The sequence below is a fragment of the Acipenser ruthenus genome, chromosome 24, assembly GCF_902713425.1.
Source record: "Acipenser ruthenus chromosome 24, fAciRut3.2 maternal haplotype, whole genome shotgun sequence".
NCBI classification, from domain to species: Eukaryota; Metazoa; Chordata; class Actinopteri; order Acipenseriformes; family Acipenseridae; genus Acipenser; species Acipenser ruthenus.
The window spans coordinates 6,038,418-6,059,506 of NC_081212.1; the positions used below are offsets into that span (position 1 = coordinate 6,038,418).

The following is a 21,089-nucleotide window of genomic DNA, read 5'->3' on the forward strand; positions in this document are numbered from 1 at the left end:
ACACTGCACAATGATGAGGGTAGCAGTGGAAATGGTACTGAAGCTAATAAAGAGTTTTAAAAACCTCTTGGGCTACTCCTTTAAGCACAAGGGATTACCCCGAGTCCCATGCTCAAGCAGGTCGTCTCTTCAGGGCAGCCGGGACGGTGCTTATTAAATCAGTGATGAGATGTCTTGCATTGTTGACTGTCCCAGAGGGCTTATAAGATTCCACAGAGGTCAACCCTACTTTTCAGCAGCATTAAGTTCCTCATGCAAAATGAAAGGGGTCTTAGCAAAAGGGCTCTCTTTAACATCGTTTAGTTGGTTTTAATTGGACAGCGGCCGGCCAGAGGATTAACTTCAAAGCTGCACCAGTCTGAAAATTGTTTAAAGCCAAGACAAATGCTGGGCGTCTCTTCTCATGTTCAAAGCAAACCTGGATTCCAACTAAATCTCTGTGCCAGGTCAGTCAATGACTTCACAAAAATATAATAATAAATATGTATGTATCTTCACTTGGATCACACTCAAACAAACCTAGTGTATGTTTTGTATTAATTCTCAGCCTGTAGATACTGGTAGAGTACTTTTTCTTTTTTTTTTTGCAACAAGTAACCTGCAATTATATTCCAAAACAAAATAAAATAAAAAAAAGATTAATTCCAATAAAGGGAATTAGTTCAACTGTTAACCAACTTGTGGTCTAAAACAATACAAAAAAATGTGGTTGACAGATCAAACATGATGGCAGCAGATATAATTGCTGAGGGTTAAGAAAACCTGCCGTCAGACTTCAATAAGGTAAAGGGAGCTGAATTCTTAGTAGCCTCGGGTCCTCAGAGGATGACACACCTTTTTGAATTTAAAATGAACCTCCGTCAGTCTCAACACTACTGATTCACCCCCGACATGTATCCAAAACAGAGACTTAAAAATACTAAAAAAAACTATGTAAATGCAACGACAAACATTTTGACGACTGTAAAGCGCTCTCAAAAGTTTTACTTGAAATGTTGCTTGTTTTGTTTTTTTTCTAGTAATTTTAAAACGTATCACAAGTGTACCTTAATGAAAAGCTGCCAAAACAAATTAACTAAATAAAGACCTTTAGTAAGTATTGCCACTCTTTGTTGGTGATGAGTAATACCAAAAAATTGCTTGGTTAAAAAACAAACAAACAGTCTCCTTTGTTTGAGAAACTTTCTATTGAGGGTGTGACTGGAAGATGAACAAAACGACCTCTGCATTTTTAAATCAGCGAGATTCACCCCTGAAGACAGGAAAATAAAAACAGTGTGTGGAGTGAGACAGGCCTGCCTCAACAGGCAAGCCAGCTTTAGAGCTCACAGGCACCTTGAGGGAAGGATGAGTGGTCTACCTACAGTACCCACCCACAGCCCAGTCTTACAAAGCATGGGCTGTAGGGCAAAGTTTACACTCTTTATTTCTGAAAGAACAAAGTTCCTCTTAGTGCAAGAATGTCCAATAATGGACTAAACCCCAAACACTGGAGAGCTTAACAATGGTCTCAAATCCCACAAAACTTCATCACCAGATGCTAAATGCAAAAAATCTGTAAGTTTAAATGTAACTTTTTCTGTTAAGTCTTGCATATAAAGGAGAATTCAAAATTCACACAAAGCCCCTCCTATAAACCATAACATCACACCTTTTTGAGACTGCCAAACAACGCTGACATATTCAAACATTAAAGCAGACAAATGCTAATGTCTTCATGGGTGGTGTGACCGACATGTTTGTCCATTAGTTTCTTATAGTTATATCTTCAACAGTCACAGCAAGCATTTCTATATAGTCCCCCCACCTCTCCTTAGTAGTGGGTTTTCCTGTTAGAGGCCCTGTAACCACTGGTGGCTTTCCTGGTTGGCACGATTACAGTGTCTTTTTTTTTTTTTTTTTTTCTTAGGAACATGTGCTCGCACCTGGCAGGCAATTAAAGAAACAGATATTACCGTGCCTCTGTCTACATGCAGATATTTCAAACCTAATAAATCATTTTCTCCTCTCTCATCATTCAACACAACAGCACGGGGCTTTTTATTCTGCTGTAGCTGTGCAGACTTCGATCTCTCTTTTTTTTTTTAATAACATGCTAGTAGGAGGCGTTGGTTTTTTAATAAAATGACCTTTATTTTAAGTTCAGGTTTTATACCCCAAAATTCCTACTTTTACTGATTTTCAGCCACAATTTAGCTCACTCAAGCAAATACTGACTTATACTAAGAAAAAACATGACTTAACATTCGACAGATACATTATGAGGCTGTCTGTTTAACACTCTGGAGTACTGATACAGGTCACCCCATTGCTTCTATATATAATATAGTCGTGTGTAAATGTATTAGAACACCCCATTGCATCTGTTTTGATTTGTTGTGCATATGAAATCAAATCACTGGAACTGAACATCTTGAAAATAGTCAAAATAGGCATATTACTTAATTGATTACTTTATTAGGTCACCCATGCAATTCATTTAAGATAGTAAGAAAAAAGAAACACAGCCACAAATGGTAAAAAGGTAAGATGTCTAATTAAAGCACAAAGTGGTCTAACATTTTCACACAAGTGCCTATTGTTTCTATATCACTGACTGAACAATTCTCACACAGGGGTTTAAAAGGATAAATGAGAAATCCTGAGGTGCTCTTGATAAATGTGCACACTACTGTATACAATAAAAATATAAGGGTCTTGATTATTGCTCATGTAAAGACAGTGAAGACATCTCCAAATCAGTTGGTAGGCCAGTGCAAATATAGGTACCCAACTAACTACTGGCTTGAACCCTTATAGCACAGCTCAACCTGTTTCAGGCTTACCATTTAATTCTGGGAGGATAATTATTAATGTATGATATTCACTGTTCAATATTGTCAGCTACTGCATCTCCAGAACATGGTACAAATAACAACAAGGTATTAACAGAAACATTGCCAACATGTATCGCCACAGGGCAGACAGGACCGGTGTAGTGTTAGAAAATAGTACAGAATGTGGTACGCATACCAAAACTTGACCCATGTAATGTCAGAAAGTGTCACATTGAAAGTGGTACGCTGTCAGATTTTGGTACTGGTGCAATCAACTGCGATTTGATGGGTGTTTTCCTATTGTCAAACAGAGGTACATTTACCATTATACTTTTTTTTTTGCAAACTTAAACTGGAAACAATCAATTTCTCTAAAAAGAAAAGAAATTCACGACGACAAGACAAAATGGGAAGTCCACCAAAACAATGTACACGACCCAATGTATTGCATATGATAAATATTTGCATACTGTTTTCTTAATGTTGGAAAAATACTCCACATTACTAGAAAATATGAACAATCGAAAACAACATAATGTAACAGATTTGAATGGGCGCCTCCCTGCTTTTAGTGGAAGTGGTTTAGGCATGCGCACGCAAGCGCAGTGCGCTGTGTATCACTTAGCGCGTACCTGCAAATAGCACTTGACCGGGTTCACATCTTACTGTAGGTTAAAATGATCTTCACTGTCCTCTCTGTGGAAGCCTTCATTTTGACCTGTAACAGCCTGGCACATTGAGCCATGAATAAACTTACTCCCATCCCAGGTAATAATTTAGTCACACCTGCCTACACCTTAAAAAAGGAATACATCAAGTTATCCTTAATATACGTAATTTATTTTAGTTAACCAGCCCTTCCGTATTATTACAACTGTTGAATGTTGCTACATTACCTTAGTTTAGCCATTTCTCTCTGTTATTATTGTTAAAATAAACATTCTAGACAACACCAGTAGTTGCTTCACAATAAACAACGAGCAAACAATAATAAAAGAAAACTAAACAACATGCTGGCAAAACATTAAACAGTATGGGGGGGGGGGGTCTTCTAATTATATTGTGTGTGTGTGTGAGTGAACAAATGTCCGAAACCTCGTTATCAATTAGCTCATTATCATTCCTACCTGCATCAGCTTCCCTTCGGTTGAACCCCTTCCGTTGCTTCCCGCGAACACCCCCTCCACTTCCATGTAAGACTTCCCCGCCGAGTCTGGTTTGAGAAGTGTCACTTTGATGACAGCTTTGGTCGCAGACCGTTCCGACGCCGCCGCCGCCGCCGCCAGCTCCAGTCCTGTCTGCCCGAGCACTACCTGAAGGGCCGCCATTAGCAGCCACGGCCAGAGCCCGGCGAGTTGCCGCTGAGGAACGGTCATTGCAGCGGCGGGCCCCGGCCGCACATTGTGCACTGGGAGGCTGACTGACAGCGTACTCAAGCTAGCTAGAAAAATATATATCCAAAAACGAAAAAAAAAAGGATTGAGGGAAAATATATATATATATCACTGCAACCTGTTGGAAAAATCAAGCCTTTTGAAATTGTATCCAAAACACTTTTTGCACGTGGGTTGCCTGGAGAAAAATATCACGTTTAATTGCAGGTTTATTGTTATTTATTCCTTCTTAAAAAGTATGGCTCCTTGGTTCAAAGTTATTATCAAAAATTCCACAGCCTTTTTACTAATTAGAGTTTTCGGCTGATAACGTGCAACTTTCTTACTTTCAAAAACATGAAATATACGTGTGGTGTTGTACTGCATTACATAAACGACTCAACGAAAAAAAAAAAGTTTCTACAAAACGCAACACCTATTATTAAACTGTCTGCTGAATTCGTTGAACTCCTGCAGAAACCCTCAGTAAATTCGACAGCAGTGGTAATTCGACAAGGCATAAGGAAACATACTTGTACATATTTTTACAGATCTTGCTTGTTTTTCGCTTTGTGAACACTTCCAGTCTGAATGGATGCAGGAATGGGGACGCTCTCTTTGACTGTCCACATTTTAAGATTCCAGATTTCCCAAGGGAAGTTTTAATCTCATTTGCTGGACCTACTTGTGTTTAATCCAGGGAGTTTGGTGTGTTTAAACCGAGTCAAGTTTGGGGATTCCCTCCGGTTAGGAAACCCAGCTTCACTCGGCTTCTGCACAACATTCAAAACTTTAACAAAATAGTCAAGTCTATTTGAACTCCGCTGGACACTTGTAACATTCAAGGACTTAAAAAAACAACGAAGATTCCAGTTAATCCCCAGCAAATATAGAATACCAAAAAATATCAGCAATATAGTTTGAAGTATATAAAGAGTTAAAAAGAGATTTTCCAAAGTGATCTACTGAATTGAAACAACGCTGGGAACTTTTAAATGAACATTTCAGTACACTACAACAATGTGTATATCAAACTCTGAAGTCGAGGGTTACAGGCACAAACCATAGGAATAAAAACAGCGTGTTCATGTTGCTTTAGAAGTTGTGTTTTATACTAAGACGGAAAGATTCCAAGCAAGCGAAAGAAATGTTGATCCCAGATCCTCAAACATTACTCCATGATAATGCAGGTAAAAACATTGTAGTTACCCGAACTGCCCATAAAAATAAAAACAAAAACTTACACTAAGACAGACTCGTAGAAAATGTATATATCAATAATATATAGAATGTATAATCCATCAGCCTTTTACCCACATGTACGTTTTGTAATCACTCCACGGGTTGGGTATACAAAACTTTTTCCAATTAATTTTCAAAACAGTTTCCCTAGCTGCCACTTCCAGCACATTCCAGCTCAGGTTTCCATAGAATCAAAACGAGCTCATTTAAGACACGAAATTCAAACCCGTTGGTGTAAATTATGCACAGAAATCCAGCAGGGATCGATACGTTTGAAAGATGCAATTTAAAAAGTTGTGTAACAGCACGAGAAGACTTGTAAAACAGATTTCAAACGGAGTCCTGGAAAGTTGTTCAGAGAAGAGGAAGGCTGTGGATTGCAATGTTTCGTTCCCTGCTCTCTGCTTCCCTCCCCTGGGATCTCATTTACTGTCTACCTGCTGACTGTCACTGAGGGTGGAGCAGCCATAAGCAGCTGCGAAATAAAACCAACACAGCGCACCCTCTGCTGGGGGAACGAGATAAAGGTACACGATGGGGTTTATGAAAATCCAGCAAGACTACAGTATTCTATATCACTACAAGGCATGTTCCTTCTGTTTGCACCAGTGCAAAGTGGACGCCTATTATGTACAACATAAAACAATGTGAATAAAACCAGTAGGAAAGAATATTATTCCTGCCTGTTATTTCTTAATATATACAGTGTATATTTAAATATAAATCAATAATATGCTTTTTTTTTCTGCCTGTATACATACACAGCTGTGACACTTTCTGGTTAATTTGTGAGGGGAATTCAGCTTTTTCATATCTCAAAGTTACATTCCTGGATTACCAAACATGACCACTGTGTCATTATTCTTCACATTGCTCCATAAATTCCACAGATGAACAGTCGAGGTTGCATACCATTCTGCATCACACTGCTTCTTGCTTGAGTTTTCTTCATGATGCCCAACACAGTAGTTTAAAATTGCTTGCTGACTATACCTTCATAATCATTAAGGAATGATCACAATGGTGACTCATTGCCTGGCTGTTCTGCAGCCACAGAGAGAAACGTTACTATATAATAACTGGATACAGGAATTCAGGCTAAATATGTAAACAATTCCCTTATTGTTTGTGTTGATCGCTCATATACAGTAATGAATCAAAGCTCCCTCTAGGGTCATAATGGGCACACTACATTGGTTTTTAAGAAGCCAACAAGCCTAAAGCAAGTTATGTGTAGTCATGTTTTGTGAGGGAGAATCTGTGTACCTTGTCCACAAATTAGGGCATCTCCTTTGCATTTTGGCATTGCTGGTGACAGAGGCCAAGCACGAATCCAAGGTTCCAAAACACAACAGCAGGCTTGACTTTGTTTAGTAAATAGTGCTATAACTGCATCTCCAGCTGTGGCCAAAAGTTTTGCATTCCCTACAATTTTAGGATTGAGACATCATTTAAAAAAAAAACAACTATATAAACGTAATTTTTATCTTTTATTTAACATTGTGTAATCACAGAAACTACAAAATGATATTGTAAAAGTCTGCCGGAAGCCATACTAGTAGTACAGTATTTCATGTTAGATTTCAAAATGTTACATTATTCAGACTTTATGAAGCAAAATGTGTTAATTTAATAGGGTGATACAAAACATTTGGCTATAGCTTTACATGAATATTAATTATTGCAAACATTATACATTACCGGTAATATTTGAGGTTATTTTTGGAATTTAAAAAAATCCCATGTTACTGGAAGATTTTGAGCTTGAATTTCTGGGTTCCCAAGAAAAATATTGCCCAATGCTTGGTGTGTAATGGATGCTGCTAATATTATACATGGATTCCCTGAGTCTCTCTGAACAAAAGACTCAGCAGGAAATGTCATTTAAGAGGATCCTTCCTTTAAATGGTTTGATCAGAATAGATCTATTGTATTAGTTCCTCAAGCTATAAGATATCTACCTTATTCATCCCTTAGGCTGACTTCCAGCCACTCACATAAAAAATTATTTCACAAACAAAAAAATCTTAAGATCATATTGATTACATTATCTGGTCTGCTACATGACATCATTAAGAATCAAATTACCATATTTGCTACTAAGCTGTTAACATAGCATATTGCTCTACCCAGTATTCACTCAAAAAACTTTTCTATGCTAAAATAAAAAAAACTAATTAAATTATATGCTTTTTTGTTATGTATCTTAAAAGGTACAGTGTCCACCAAAAGTGAATTCCTTGGTTCCTCTGCACTTTATTTTATGAAAAGACACGTTTTCTCCAAACTGAAACGTGCTTAGGGCTAGTTCTTGAACATTGGCAACATGCAGCACTTGGGTAAATGCTTTGTCAATATGACCCAAATCCTTTTAGCAAGTACCCAAACATTACTAAGAATTACTTACATTTGTAATACTGTAAGAGTGATTTTGGAGAAAAACCCAGTCTTGTTGAACTTAAATCAATCAACGAATTATCGATCTGTCTTTCTTTTATATATTGCATATTCCTTGTGTTTCAATTTGCCTTCGCCTGTCTTATGAACCACCTGCCAATTGTTTTAACATACCAATTGTTCGTGAAAATGTCCACATTTAAATAATTAAATTACACACATTTAGAAATGACTTCAGAACAGATTAATTTATTTATCTTTTACTTACATAAAAGTGATCAAATAATGACAGAAAATGTCAATAATTTTAATTGAACTGATCTGGAATGCAAAAAATTGCAAATAAACTTTATATAGTACTTACACAGTAAAACAGTGCAACATTGGTAAAAACAGGCTACTGAGTATGTAAAAAAAAAAAGCATCAAATAAAAAATAATTTAAGAGTTAGGATTATAAATTACTGGAAAATTACATGTTATTTGAATCCCTTCTTTTATGAATGGCAATAGTACAAAGGGATATTTTTTTAAGAACCTCCAATTATAAGGGTGACTTGTTAATTATAAAATAATAACAAAAAGGATCTGCACATTGCATCGCACCATTCTTCCTTTCAATTCAGTTCTGGCTAGTATTTACAAAAATGTTATTATTCCTTGTCATTAACCAACTCATTCAAACTTTAGACGTCCCAGAAACCTTTTTATAATGTAGAATTCTACCTAGTGGGATTACTCATTAAGCTACTGACAGTTACTTTACAACACCCACTGTAAAATCAATGTCGTGGGGTCAGTTTTACCATATGGATGAGGGGAACATTGGATCAAATTTGTATTTGAGACTATAAAGCAGTTTACTAATGGAGTTTCTAAATCTGTAGGTAAAACTTCCATCTTATTCTGTCACTTCTCTCATCACTTCAAATCACCGGTTTGTGTAGCTAAGTAGGAAGAACGCAGAGAGAAAGTGATCTACTGCAAAAGATACAAACCAAGGCTCTGTAAGCTTTGCTAAAGCTGCAAGTAAAAATAATTCATCCATTGGCATTGTTGACTCATTGGTACAAGATCGGGAAATATGCAAACAAGGAATAATACTTGTAATCATTCTTTTAAAATGAGCCACTTGTGAGTAAATTATTGAAAGACCATCTGGCTGATTAAGACCTTCAAAACCAGTGCACACAAATTGGTCCCGGATGGTTTCCTGTGTACAGTAAATTATTTTAGTAATAAATGTGTTACTGGTACCACACACATGTACAATTCAATTGAATGCAATGAAAATATAGAATAAAACAAATTACATTTACAAATAAAAGTTGTCACCAAACTCTAAATTATTTCAATTTAAACAACAAATAACACATCTTATGTTCATGTATTTGATTAAATACTTCAATAAATTAGAACTATGAATATATAAACGGTAAGCACATTTGGATTGTCTTTTTAATTTACTGAATGCTGTGTACAATTGTGCTTGTCACTATAAATGTATTTCAATAAAAACTAAATTAGAAGCTGGGTTTCATAGCTATGCTTGCTATACAAAAAAAAGAAGACAGGATTTAGCAGTGTGCTAAATCTTAAACAACTTTCCAATATTTTTGCACCTGTGGATGACTAGCAAGAAAATATATTTTGCATTAAAAACCTCACAGCCCATGAAGTTCTCTCTCATTATCATGGTAGATGCCCAAGTAGCTAAGATTATTTTACAGGTCCTCAAATTCCTAGACATGTAAGTTCTAACAAATCAAGCTCTGTGCCAAAAGCCATGCTTAAAGCCTTCTGAATCCAGACCTTGTGTGAAAAGTGACAAAGGCAGTGCTTGGCGCTTCAATATCAGTAGTGTAGTGTGGTTATTCTGTGCTTGTGTCTACAGGGCTGTAGTGCTGAGACTGGGCAGCGGGATCAGTCCACACATAGCCCTCTTCCTCCTCCCCCTGACAGGGCTCTTGCTTACAGGCCACATCAACCAGGAGGTTAAGATCTGTACAAAATACAGGAGGCACATCACCACTGGTAAAATTCATCAATGGAACTGTTTAAACTGGTCTGTAGCAAGAAGACAAATTATTTTGTCATGACAGTAGACAGCAGCTAACCTGAACCAGTTGGGTGATTTGTTTAGTTTTGAAAGTAATCTGTACCATTCGAAAAATGACAGTTGTTTTGTTTTATGTTCTCTCCCAACTTGCATCACAAATCAGTAATAAACCTATGGGGGAATTAAATAGAGACAGCACTGTAAAATGATTTCCCCATTTAAAATCATAGATGAATGATATATACAGCTGCTATATGTTTCATTATGATAGCATGGTTCACATTACAGGTCAATTTGGAAAGAGGTGGTTCAGATTAACGAGAGTCAACTTTTTAAAAATGAAATATCCGCTGCATGCAGTAATAATTATCAACAGTATTTGTACAGGGAGCTTCTTAAGAAGCCTCTACTAAAGTATTGAATAGCGTAAGCACAAGAGCATGGAAACCTGTTGTGTGATGCCAACAAAGGGTAGGAAAATGGATTTTAAAACCTTTGCGACTACACCTGAAAAGCATAAGGCAGCCACTAATATACAAGTCATTTAGTTAAAGCCCTATACGATATCACATTTCCATTTTTTACACAGCACACTACAAATGTATTCTTACCAGGAGACTTGCTCTGCTGTCTGCTGCTCTTGCACTCGCTGGGTGTGGCAGGAGTGGATGAGTCAGTGTCATTCTCATCAGCTTTGGGGGGTTGAGTACCTGACAAAATATCTGCAGCAGTTTCAGACCAGCGTGCTACATTCTCTGTGTTGTTGAGAACCTGAAAGAAATGCATGGACATTAAAGAGCACTAGTTTACTGAGGAATCCAAAAAAAGGTACCAGAAGCAAAACAAGAATAGACTCCCAGATATGTCTACTTTAAGTAATGGTGCTCATTCACTAAAGCGAGTCTGGTTGGAACCTTGGGCAAGCAGAGTAAAGCACAGTCAAGTCACACTGCAAAAAGGGTTTCTAATCACACTCCTGGTGAAAACCAATAGTTTTATGCAAGCCATTATAAAAGTTGTTCACAGGCCATAAGAGGCCACAGCAAATAAAGCAACCTGAACTTGTGACTATAGCAAATAAAACAGTGAATGAATTGGAGACAAGAGATGCCTTTCCAACATGACAGCTACAGTAATAATGTATAGAACTCATGAATCCTTCCAAAATGAAGTGCTCCCTTTTGAAGGGCAATTTAGATTTTCTTTATTAAACGAATTTGACGAATTTGAATTTATGTCTCAGTATGTACAATAGGGCTCACTGAAACTACAAATTAAGCACCTTAGTCAAAAAATGGCCAATTGTGCTTTTTGACACATACAGAAATTTGGGTATATACGGACAATTGAAAAGGGTGGTCAATTTTGACTCTCACCACATCATATTGTGTGGTTTGTTTCAATAAGGCCTTACCTTCTGAGATATGTCTAGCTGTGTGACTGCCACAGACCCTGAACAAGCTTCACCCTGGCTTTGATTCTGCACAACAGGGACTGCTGTATTATCTAGAATTGGCATTGCACGCGGGAGCAAGGTTGTGGAAACTGGATAGATGAAACCAGCAATCTGGTTCTCAGAACAGGTCGACTTCTGGGCAGCATCCACAACTAAGGATGAAACATCAGAGATGACTGGAGTGAGGGAGCCCAGCTGGGCAGATGTAACCTTGGCAGTAGCGCTCAGAGCTGAGAAGCTGTTCCCTGGGAGCTGCTGTCCCATTGCGGGCTGTGCTATCTCTAGCTGGCTTTCAGATGTCTCCACTTTAACCATACAGGGCTTGGGGGAAGCCTGCAACTCGTTTACCATCTGAAAGACAGTTTCCAGGTTGACGTCTGTCTTCTTGTTGTCTTCATTGGAGACTGATGGCCAGTTTTGATTGCCAGGGTACAGGAATTCCACTGGATAGGAGGGCTGCATAGTTAGATTAAAGCAAAAATGAAAACAAATACAAAAACGGAATTTACTAAAATGATATGGAGCAAACAGGGGTTAGATGTAAATAACACTGCCATTGAAATCAATAAATTCAGGGTTATAATGTGTGATTAATGTGTTAAACAGGTAGTGTTGATTGCACATTATTTAGCTTTTATTTTTCACTCACCTGATAGTAGTTGTAATGGGAGAGGGTAGAAGTATTTTGGTGAGCACATCCTGTCATAGAGTCCACTGAACCAGGAGAGCAGCACTGACACATTGCTGGCAAAAGAACACTATTTATAAAACCTTATTTAAAAGCATTATATTATTATTGTTGGATATTTATATTCTGAGGTTCTAAAGCAATAGCCAGTAATGGCATGTGGATGATGGTCTGCACACACACACACAGGTACCACAGTTAGTAAGCTTTGTAAACTGGAGAACAGCTTTGAGCTCTGCACAGCAATGCATTACAGACTAGGAATATAACCATCGCACCACATAGTTTGGAGCCTTATTTATAAATATTAGCTATCCCAAAGCAACTTTTGTAACAATTTTGTAAATGAAGATTTAAAAAAAAAAAATGGACAGAGCACTCGTCAATATATATTAAACCACTAGAGGGCGCCCAGCATTAGCATATTAACTAACGAAACCCTGCAAAATTGTCATTATACTGCAGTTGATAAAATGTGTGGATTTCTGCACTAAACTTAAATGCAGATAAAATAACACCTTACCTGCAGGGTAATAGGCTGGACGGAACTGTGCTGGGGAAGTCATATAATTGCCAAATTTCTGCCCGGAAGGTCCCATCCCTTGGGAGCCCTGCTGCATGTGCACAGTGGTGGGACTGGACTGCAAAGCACAGGTAACGTCTGTGGGGAACCTCTGTAGAACAGAAACAGGGATCCCCTTATCCGAGAAGGGTGAAGAGCCATCCATCTGCCCCATGATGAGCCCTATGGAGCTGGGCCAGCCGCGCTGTGGAATCGGGGTCCGATCAAGACCTTTCATGGGGTATAAACTGCCAGGGTTGCATGGGTAGGGAGCTGCACTCTCCCTGTGAAACGCTCGATGGATCTGTGCAGCACTCACTGAACCTGAGTAGCAAAGTTAAGGCATTAGATATATGGGTAAAGCCTGTCTTAAAAACCTGCTGATGGATACCACTTATTTCTTCAAAGACCAATTGGGCCATTCTACCTTGAATAACTCACCAATATCAGAATACTCACTGGCAAGCCCTAGATGGGCTCATTTACTATTCAGAAGTTAAACAAGAACAAGTGAAGAAACAGCTGCTTGGATTTGTGATGATTGCTGCTTTTCTGAGGCCCTGTGGAGAGCAGCAGTTCACACAAACCCAAGCAGCTGTTTAGTTTGGAATGGTAAATTACAGCCCCATCATCACCAAAGGACCCTGTCTGTGCAGAATTTGATCGAATAATTGCTTTATGCAGCTCTAGTTAGAGTATCAGTCAACTTTTACTTATTTCATATCCAGGCCAGTTTTACCAAAGCATTTTTATTCGACTTTTTACTAGTTTACCATTAAGGAACAAACATTGTAGTAGGTGTAGTTTTGAAGATGATTAATTCAAATGGCAGTTTGTTGTATGAATGTATTACTTTAAAAGTTGTTGTTTTGATCGTATAAAAATCATGACTTATTTTTTATAAAAAAAAAAATCTTACCATGATTCTCCATTTTCACTTTTTCCATTGGGTCAACTGAATTAGTAAGGAGTCTCCGCAAACGATTGGGAGGTCTGCAAGTCACTTCCAGTCCAGCTTCTAGCTTTGCTTTGTTGGCGCTGGTCAACCTCTTCAAATTAACCAGCAGTTCTGGGTGGTCCTTCTTAAAATGGGGGTTATGGAAGTGATGAAGGATTCCTTCCGCCACAACGAGGTCTCCTCCGGGGATAATATTGCCGGCGCTCCCGCCAGAGCCGAGTACAACCTTTCTGAATCCATAGAGGTTTAACTGTCGAATGAAACTGGTAAAGTTGGTGGTCTTGAAAAGATCGACTGGTTCCCCCGTTGGTTTCAATGGAGACAAAAGTTCGCATTCAAACAGTTGCTGGTCGATAATCACCCCTTCCCCCCTCGAATCCCAGCGAATTGATCGATTTTCAGGGCTGTTCACCAGTCGCCAAAGTTTCGCGGGGAAGTTATTGGGGTTGATGGGAATTGTAATAAGTGCCTCGTCCAACTCGACGTGACGTAAAACGCCTGGCGTCTCCATTTATAAAATGTAAAATCGGTAACCTTGTAAACACGATAATATGTTCTGCTCCGGAATGACATTAACGAGTAAACCAAAGAAATCGTGTTTGTTTGTTACGGATTTAAAGATAATTTAAAAACACGTCTAAATCTTAATTGACTTTTCAGACCTACAAATTCTAGAATCGAATCTGACAGATTTCTGAACAGATTCAATAGCTACATATCTTGATAAATTCTTACATACACTTTTAAACGAGTCCAGATTGTATTTAACAAATACAATGTATTGGAAAATATGTATTTTCAATCAAATACTTCAAATAATTATTTTAAAGTAACGTAGAGGTCAGATGACTTGCCGATGGGTTTTCAGAACCGTTGAAGTGTATTCCCGAACCGTTACAGCACGTTCCCAGACAATGCATTCAAATTCCACCCTCGAGCCAGTCCTTTCCCTGCTGGCTGCAGCGACTCACACGCGTGCAAGAGCAACGTCCACCTGCAACTAAGCGCTCGCACTCAATCTCGCATAAGTACATTAAAGAAACGGAGCCTCATCAGTCCCGGACAGTTTTGTAGTTCTTTGCTGCGCATGACTTGTACTGTATAAACAAACTGGAAAGCCAACAAACGACAGTTTCCGATTAAGTATTTGACTCAGTAGTACACAATGTACCATCTGATACTCAAATAAATAAAAGGAAAAAAAAAATAAGCAGTTCATGCTTTCCCTGTATGATACCTAGCTTTCATATAGTACACATTCTCAATCATGACACCGACTACTAAATTGATATATATTTTTAAATAATAATAGTAATAATAAAAATACAATACTTCATCATTTTCATTGTCTTGGTTTGGACCAGTGTGCTTCAGTGGGTTGATTTTGATGTAGCCTGTTGATACTGTCTAAGTCACAGCTGGATTTTTAAAGAATTTTACATCACACTGAATTCCACCAACTACTAAACTAGTTATTTTTGGATTATCCTTTTGTTCACATCCAAATTGTACTGTTGCAACATGTTCCAGAAACCCCATCTATGACTTATCCCACTTATCCCAAGACCCACCTGTTCTCTCTTGCTTTCCATGCTCTTTAAGCCTGATATCTGCTATTAGTTGCTGCTATTGTACTCATGTATTATGTTACTATCATGTATTATGCACATTCCAGTGTACTTAAGTATTATGCATTTTTCACTATTGTTTTATGCATTGTTGTTGTTTTTTTTTTTTTACTGTATATCATGTATTATGCATTTCTCTGTATTTAAAGTTGCATGGATTTTCTTGTTACTGCATGTTGTAAAGCGCTTTGTGATGGTGGTCCACTTTGACAGGCGCTAGATACAATAAAGATTGATTGATTATCGTGACGGAGTATAGGTCGATCAAATAAACCCCTAAGCCATCACGCTGTTGATATACTGGATGTATAGAAAGTACCATTTCCAAGCTGTACAAAAGCATGCATGGATACTGTATGCCATTATAGATATTATCACCTTAATAAATGTCAAATGTGCTCGACATTACTGTACACAAGTTAACAGCCGCAGTACAACTTTAATTAAAATATTATTTTATTACTGCTTTTATAGTACACTTGCATAAATAAATTGGCTTCACATAGGCACACAGCATATTTGAACTGTTCCTTACTTCAGCCCTCATATGAGCAATTAAACCTGGACTCTGTATGTCAATATAACGGCTAAAAGTTGGTAAACTTTTCATTCATTGTTATACATTTCAGCACACAAGTAACGCCCGTGCGACACCCCGATCACGTGACAATTGTACAGTTGCGACGCACTCTGATGAAGTATGCCACTCTTCAGCAGGACTTCGGAAGTAACCATTTTGAACGATTCAGATGTGTTGATTTTCTGAATTCAACTAAGCAGCGTTTTTATTTGGGTTCCTGGTTGTCTAAGATATTTTCTGCCCGATAATGGCTTTGGAGACAGTACCGAAGGATCTCCGGCACTTGCGGGCTTGTCTCTTGTGCTCTCTGGTTAAGGTAAGAAATCTGTTTTGGGGATCTGAGGCCTCAACGTTTTGCTTGCATGGAAATGTTGCTGGTCAAAACAAAATGTACAACAATAGAACACCAGAGGTAAAATATATCATTTGCAGGTTTCACTTCTAAAGTGGCCTTTCCTCCTGTCCAGTGTAGTGCCAATAGTAGTTTGCTCAGGTTAGTTAATATGGGGGTCAGTTTTTGGTGAGTTCATGGAATATTAATGAGAGAATTCATTCATATTGAACTTTATAGTCCCAACACCAACCTAATATTATTAGCTCTATAAAGTGTCAGTATTAAAAAAAATCACCAAGAACGGTGACTGACCCTTTCCGCCAACTTATGTAAATATTCAGCAACCAACATTAGACTCCATCTATTAAATACTTTTAATCTGTATTACATACAAATACAGTGTTTTCCCTAGATCCCAAGGCAGGGCTACAGAGTGCTAGCCCCCTTAGCATTTTATGGTTAAGTCCCTACTGTCTTTTTAATGTGCCAATTATTGAAACAAGGTTCCTACTTTTTTCTTAGACAATTGATCAATTTGAGTACGACGGCTGTGACAACTGCGAAGCTTACCTCCAGATGAAAGGAAACAGAGAAATGGTTTATGACTGCACCAGTTCTTCCTTTGATGGGTAGGTATTCGTTTAGTTTCATAAATGTAAGTTCAAATAAATATTATTAGTTGGCCAATTGATGCACAATGTGTTTATTTATTTAAGTGGGATGGCAGTGACATAATAATAATTATTATTATTATTTATTATTATTCATTTCTTAGCAGACGCCCTTATCCAGGGCGACTTACAATTGTTACGAGATATCACATTATACATTATTTCACATTATACAGATATCACATTATTTTTACATACAATTACCCATTTATACAGTTGGGTTTTTACTGGAGCAATCTAGGTAAAGTACCTTGCTCAAGGGTACAACAGCAGTGTCCCCCACTGGGGATTGAACCCACAACCCTCCGGTCAAGAGTCCAGAGCCCTAACCACTACTCCACACTGCTGCCCTTAATACCTTATAACAATTAACTGCTTAATGAAGCTGAAAGGTAGACTTCACCAGACACACAACACAATCCTGTTTATATAGCAGTTCAGTCGACATATTTTTCATGTTGTGATTTAATTTTTTGAATGCGACTGAAGGCCAGGTTTTAACCTGTAATAGGTGAGCCTGTGCTCTGACGGCACAGTTTAGGTACATCTTTCATTTGTGGTTTCTTCTTTTCAGGGTCATTGCAATGATGAGTCCAGAAGACAGTTGGGTTTCTAAATGGCAAAGAATCAGTAAGTTTGCAAAAGCAGTTTACAATGTGTATTATTTACTTAACATGTAAACCAGGAAACACCCAAGCTGACATTAATGTTCAGTAACAAGTGAATACAAAAGTAATTCTAAAAAAAACAAAATAACATGATTCCTTAAAATAAATAGTCCTGCTCAGAAAACTCAATTTGGTAGTTGTATCCAATACATCAGTTGATAAACAAGCAAAAGTTAGTCTTCCATGATGTATTTTATCATTGGTGTTCTGAAATATGGTGTTCTCAAGGAGCATAATTACAATGTACAGTTCATCATATCTTGTTCCTGTGAGGAACAACATATGCAGATCTGCCTCACCTAACCTTGAAGGCACTATGTGTTCTCAGTCTAATCAATAAATAAACTTATACCTAAATGCTAAACCTATGATTTGTTGCAGGTAATTTTAAACCAGGTGTCTATGCAGTGACAGTCACAGGACGGTTACCTCCAGGTATGTGCATATGTTTAATAGTGTTTTGTAAGATTTCTAATGTATACCTATAACTATAAACATTGCTGATAGTTGTTGTATATTGGGCATGGTTTTGTAATAAACAGGTTGTCTTAATTCTGATCACTGGCAGTGAAGCTAGACGATGGCATGCAAGATATTTCTGTAGTTCAAAGGGAATTGATCCTGTCTGTTTTTTCATTCCAGGTATTGTGAGAGAGTTGAAAAGCAGAGGAGTGAATTACAAATCCAGAGATACTGCGATCAAGTCCTAGCAGAAGTAATGTTAAACCTGTGTTTAGACAGGCCACAATTCAACTTCTTACTTGCCACAGACTCTAAAACACCATTCCTGTCATAGCAGCTATGAGTTAAATACACATGCGTTGTTGATTTTTGTTCAGTGGACTGCCTCTAATTGAGAAAAATGTCTGTTTGGGTTCTGAACTTGATTTGTAGGAAAGCAATGGTTTGTGTGTTCTACAAATCTAAGTACATTTATTTTTGCATGAATCAAATAAAGGTTTTCTGGGTTTTTTAACCTAAAGACATTGCGTTTGTGTTTAGTAATCCAGTTTTTTTTTAACATTTGTACAATACACGTAACAGGAATCCTGCATCTCGGAGGTTTTAGGTAAAAAGAATACTTACTAACTTCTATGAAATATCCAGGTGACAAATTTAGAACAGCTGCATTAGATTGAAGTGGCTATTATTTTTTAAATAGTAATAACCTGTGTATACCACTGTGTGGTGCCAAAGAGCTATTTACTGACTTCATGTGTATGCGTATGGAGTAATCCAGTAAGGCCCCTACTGCTTGACAGAAATCAGACATAAAAGTGCAACTTAAATGGAAAATCTTGCAATCTAACTTTTATAAGAGTGAGGAATCCCCAAAAGTCTAACAGTTCATGGATATGCCAGAGGGGAAAAAGTGTGCTGTAGGAGTATTCTGACTATAATATGAGATGAAAAGCATGCAATGTGAAAGTCAAATAGTCTGACTTTATCTTCAATCCATTAAACAAATACAGCATTGATTTAAAAGCTAGTCCTGCAGCTACAGTCTCTGTACCCTATTGGGTGCAGCCACTCTGCTAGGTAATTGTTAAGAATTAGAGAAGAAATCATCCAGAAGTCTCCATAAATCACCCACACAGATGAAGCACAGAATATTAAGCTTAGGTCAATAAATTAACACAGATTTCAGCCTCTTCTTTACAACCGATATCTCTTCAGGACGTGTAGTGTTTTGGTTCACACAAATTCTAGCATTATACATTATTATAGCAAATCTAGACGGATTTCAAAGAAGCCATGGTTTTTGTGTGGCCTCTATAATGTCAATGTTAAAACTAACTTCCTCTATTGCTAATGCACACATCTTTATAGGGCAAATGGTAGATATCCTGTTAGCTTTTCATCCAGTTTAATTAAAACCCTTTACCACTGGTATGGGTTCAAAGTCATTGTATTGTTTTAACCACATTCGGAAGGGGGTGGTATTTGATAGTGGCATACTGTTTCACCGTTTATGTCAATTTTAATCTGTAAGTAAAAAGTGTCTGTGGAGAAATAACATAGTGTTCTAATTTGTAACTTCAACACACTTGAGGCAGAGTGTTGCAGGGGGTCAGGTTACATTGATGTAGTTGTAAGATATGAATGAGAGCTCTCTTAAGGCTAAGTCTTAATAAATCAGCAGAATGTCCTGACTGAAACAGAAAATGAGATACCAAGTGATTCTAAACAAGAAGACATTCGTTAAGAAAACTCAGCTGTTGCATATCTGTACTGAGTTGCTCTTTAAATGGCCTGTAATTGCACTGCAGTGTATGTTACACATGACATGTATGGCGCCTAATTAAGAGTTTATTTCCCCCCAGAGGCTGCAGATATCCATAGGGTTTTAAAGTATGTGTTATTTTGCCTGGTTATCAGCTGCAACACATTGCTTGTTTTAAAGAAGTATTTACTGTGGAGCACTGGAACCAAACAAAATTATTATTATTTATTTATTTGGCCAATGTCTTTATCCGACGAGGACTCGCCAAGCCCCTACTGATGTGCTATAAAACCCACTTCTTTAAGCTAAGTGTTCACATTGGTGTTGATGAAACAAGCCTGAATGACCTGACTCCAGTGATTAAACTTTACCAGGAAATTGCATCATGCAGGTGTCTTCATGCCACTTTAGTGCTCGTTAGTATATAACTAGCTGCTGGAAAGTCCTCAGAACACAAGAACGTGATATTAAACACCGTTTTAAATCAGGCCACTGACAAAGGTACTGGCTGAAACATTTACCTTTTTGACTCAGGGTTTGATTTGATCAACCTGTCGTATACCCCATAGAGATGGATTTAAGAGCATTTTACAGCACTGGCAGATCACCCAGGAACCAGCAGCTGCACATGGTTATCCCAGGCTTATCCTGCTGGGAGAGACAACAGCTTGATGAAATCCTCCTTTTAGCTTCTTCTAGGTTTTACCTTTTCTTTTTTGAAGAAAGCAGATTCTAGTGGCATGTATTACAGTGTAGCTCCAGTGTATTTCAGACCTTCCTCACATGCTGACTCTACATACAGTAGCAAGCACAGATACTCATCTGGTTTAAAAAGTGTGGTTTTAAGAGGAAGCTGAAGACATTTTCTCACTGTGAAAGATTCAAGTGATGGGAAAGAGGTCGTAAAAGAAGTTAAAAATAAAAGCTTGTTTTATGCTCTATAATGGCTACACAATCTTCTCAAGCAATTATTTACTTTTGCATTCATAATTGAAAACGGATGCAAACAGTCATTGAGCCGGTCTGTAGTCATGGCAATGACAAAAAAAACCATTTTAAAACATCAGGAATTGAATCTTCAGCTGGTGATCTATTAATTCACCATGCTGCACACTACACACAAATATTCATAATAAATCCAAATAGCTTACTAATAGTTCATTTCACAATTAGCATATCAATATATATTTATTTGGATTTTGTGCTCTTCACTGCTATTATTATCTTTGATAAAATATAAAATACCAAAAATATCTGTCGCATTCTAAATATTTTGCAGTGAAGATGGAACAGTATTTTTGCACTTTTCCCATGATTTTCCCCATGGTTATACTATGCATTTACCATGAGTTTCCATGTTTATTAAAATGCCTCTTTGTGCTTTACCATGCTTTCACAATGCTTCTCACATTTTAAGTCTTCCATGATCAGCAT

General features: G+C 37.7%; 3 protein-coding genes across 5 annotated transcripts in view; 1 reads left to right on the top strand and 2 right to left on the bottom strand.

The window, feature by feature from the left end:
- Positions 1-5,898, bottom strand: part of LOC131700516 (E3 ubiquitin-protein ligase RNF43-like) — an 86,424-nt gene extending 80,526 nt beyond the window's left edge. For both annotated transcript variants that reach the window (XM_058998209.1, XM_058998208.1), the window contains exon 1: positions 3,944-5,898. In XM_058998209.1, the coding sequence (XP_058854192.1) occupies positions 3,944-4,192 (249 nt within the window). In that variant the 5' untranslated portion in view covers positions 4,193-5,898. The remainder of the gene's footprint in view (positions 1-3,943) is intronic.
- A 2,189-nt stretch (positions 5,899-8,087) lies between these two features.
- On the bottom strand, positions 8,088-14,479 carry LOC131700565 (heat shock factor protein 5-like). 2 transcript variants are annotated; one of them, XM_058998594.1, is made up of 6 exons: positions 13,512-14,479; positions 12,554-12,916; positions 11,992-12,086; positions 11,301-11,798; positions 10,498-10,657; positions 8,088-9,829 (listed from the first exon to the last, which is right to left on the bottom strand). In XM_058998594.1, the coding sequence occupies exons 1-6, from the start codon at positions 14,059-14,061 to the stop codon at positions 9,699-9,701; spliced, it is 1,797 nt and encodes a 598-aa protein (XP_058854577.1). In that variant the 5' UTR covers positions 14,062-14,479; the 3' UTR covers positions 8,088-9,698. The 2 variants fall into 2 exon arrangements, with proteins under 2 accessions (XP_058854577.1, XP_058854578.1); XM_058998595.1 differs by having other exon boundaries at positions 8,091-9,829; positions 11,691-11,798; positions 13,512-14,473.
- A 1,380-nt stretch (positions 14,480-15,859) lies between these two features.
- LOC117429912 (transcription elongation factor SPT4-A) lies at positions 15,860-18,420 on the top strand. Its single transcript, XM_058998904.1, has 5 exons — positions 15,860-16,074; positions 16,615-16,721; positions 17,338-17,393; positions 17,813-17,866; positions 18,074-18,420. The coding sequence occupies exons 1-5, from the start codon at positions 16,006-16,008 to the stop codon at positions 18,139-18,141; spliced, it is 354 nt and encodes a 117-aa protein (XP_058854887.1). The 5' UTR covers positions 15,860-16,005; the 3' UTR covers positions 18,142-18,420.
- The last annotated feature ends 2,669 nt before the right edge of the window (positions 18,421-21,089 follow it).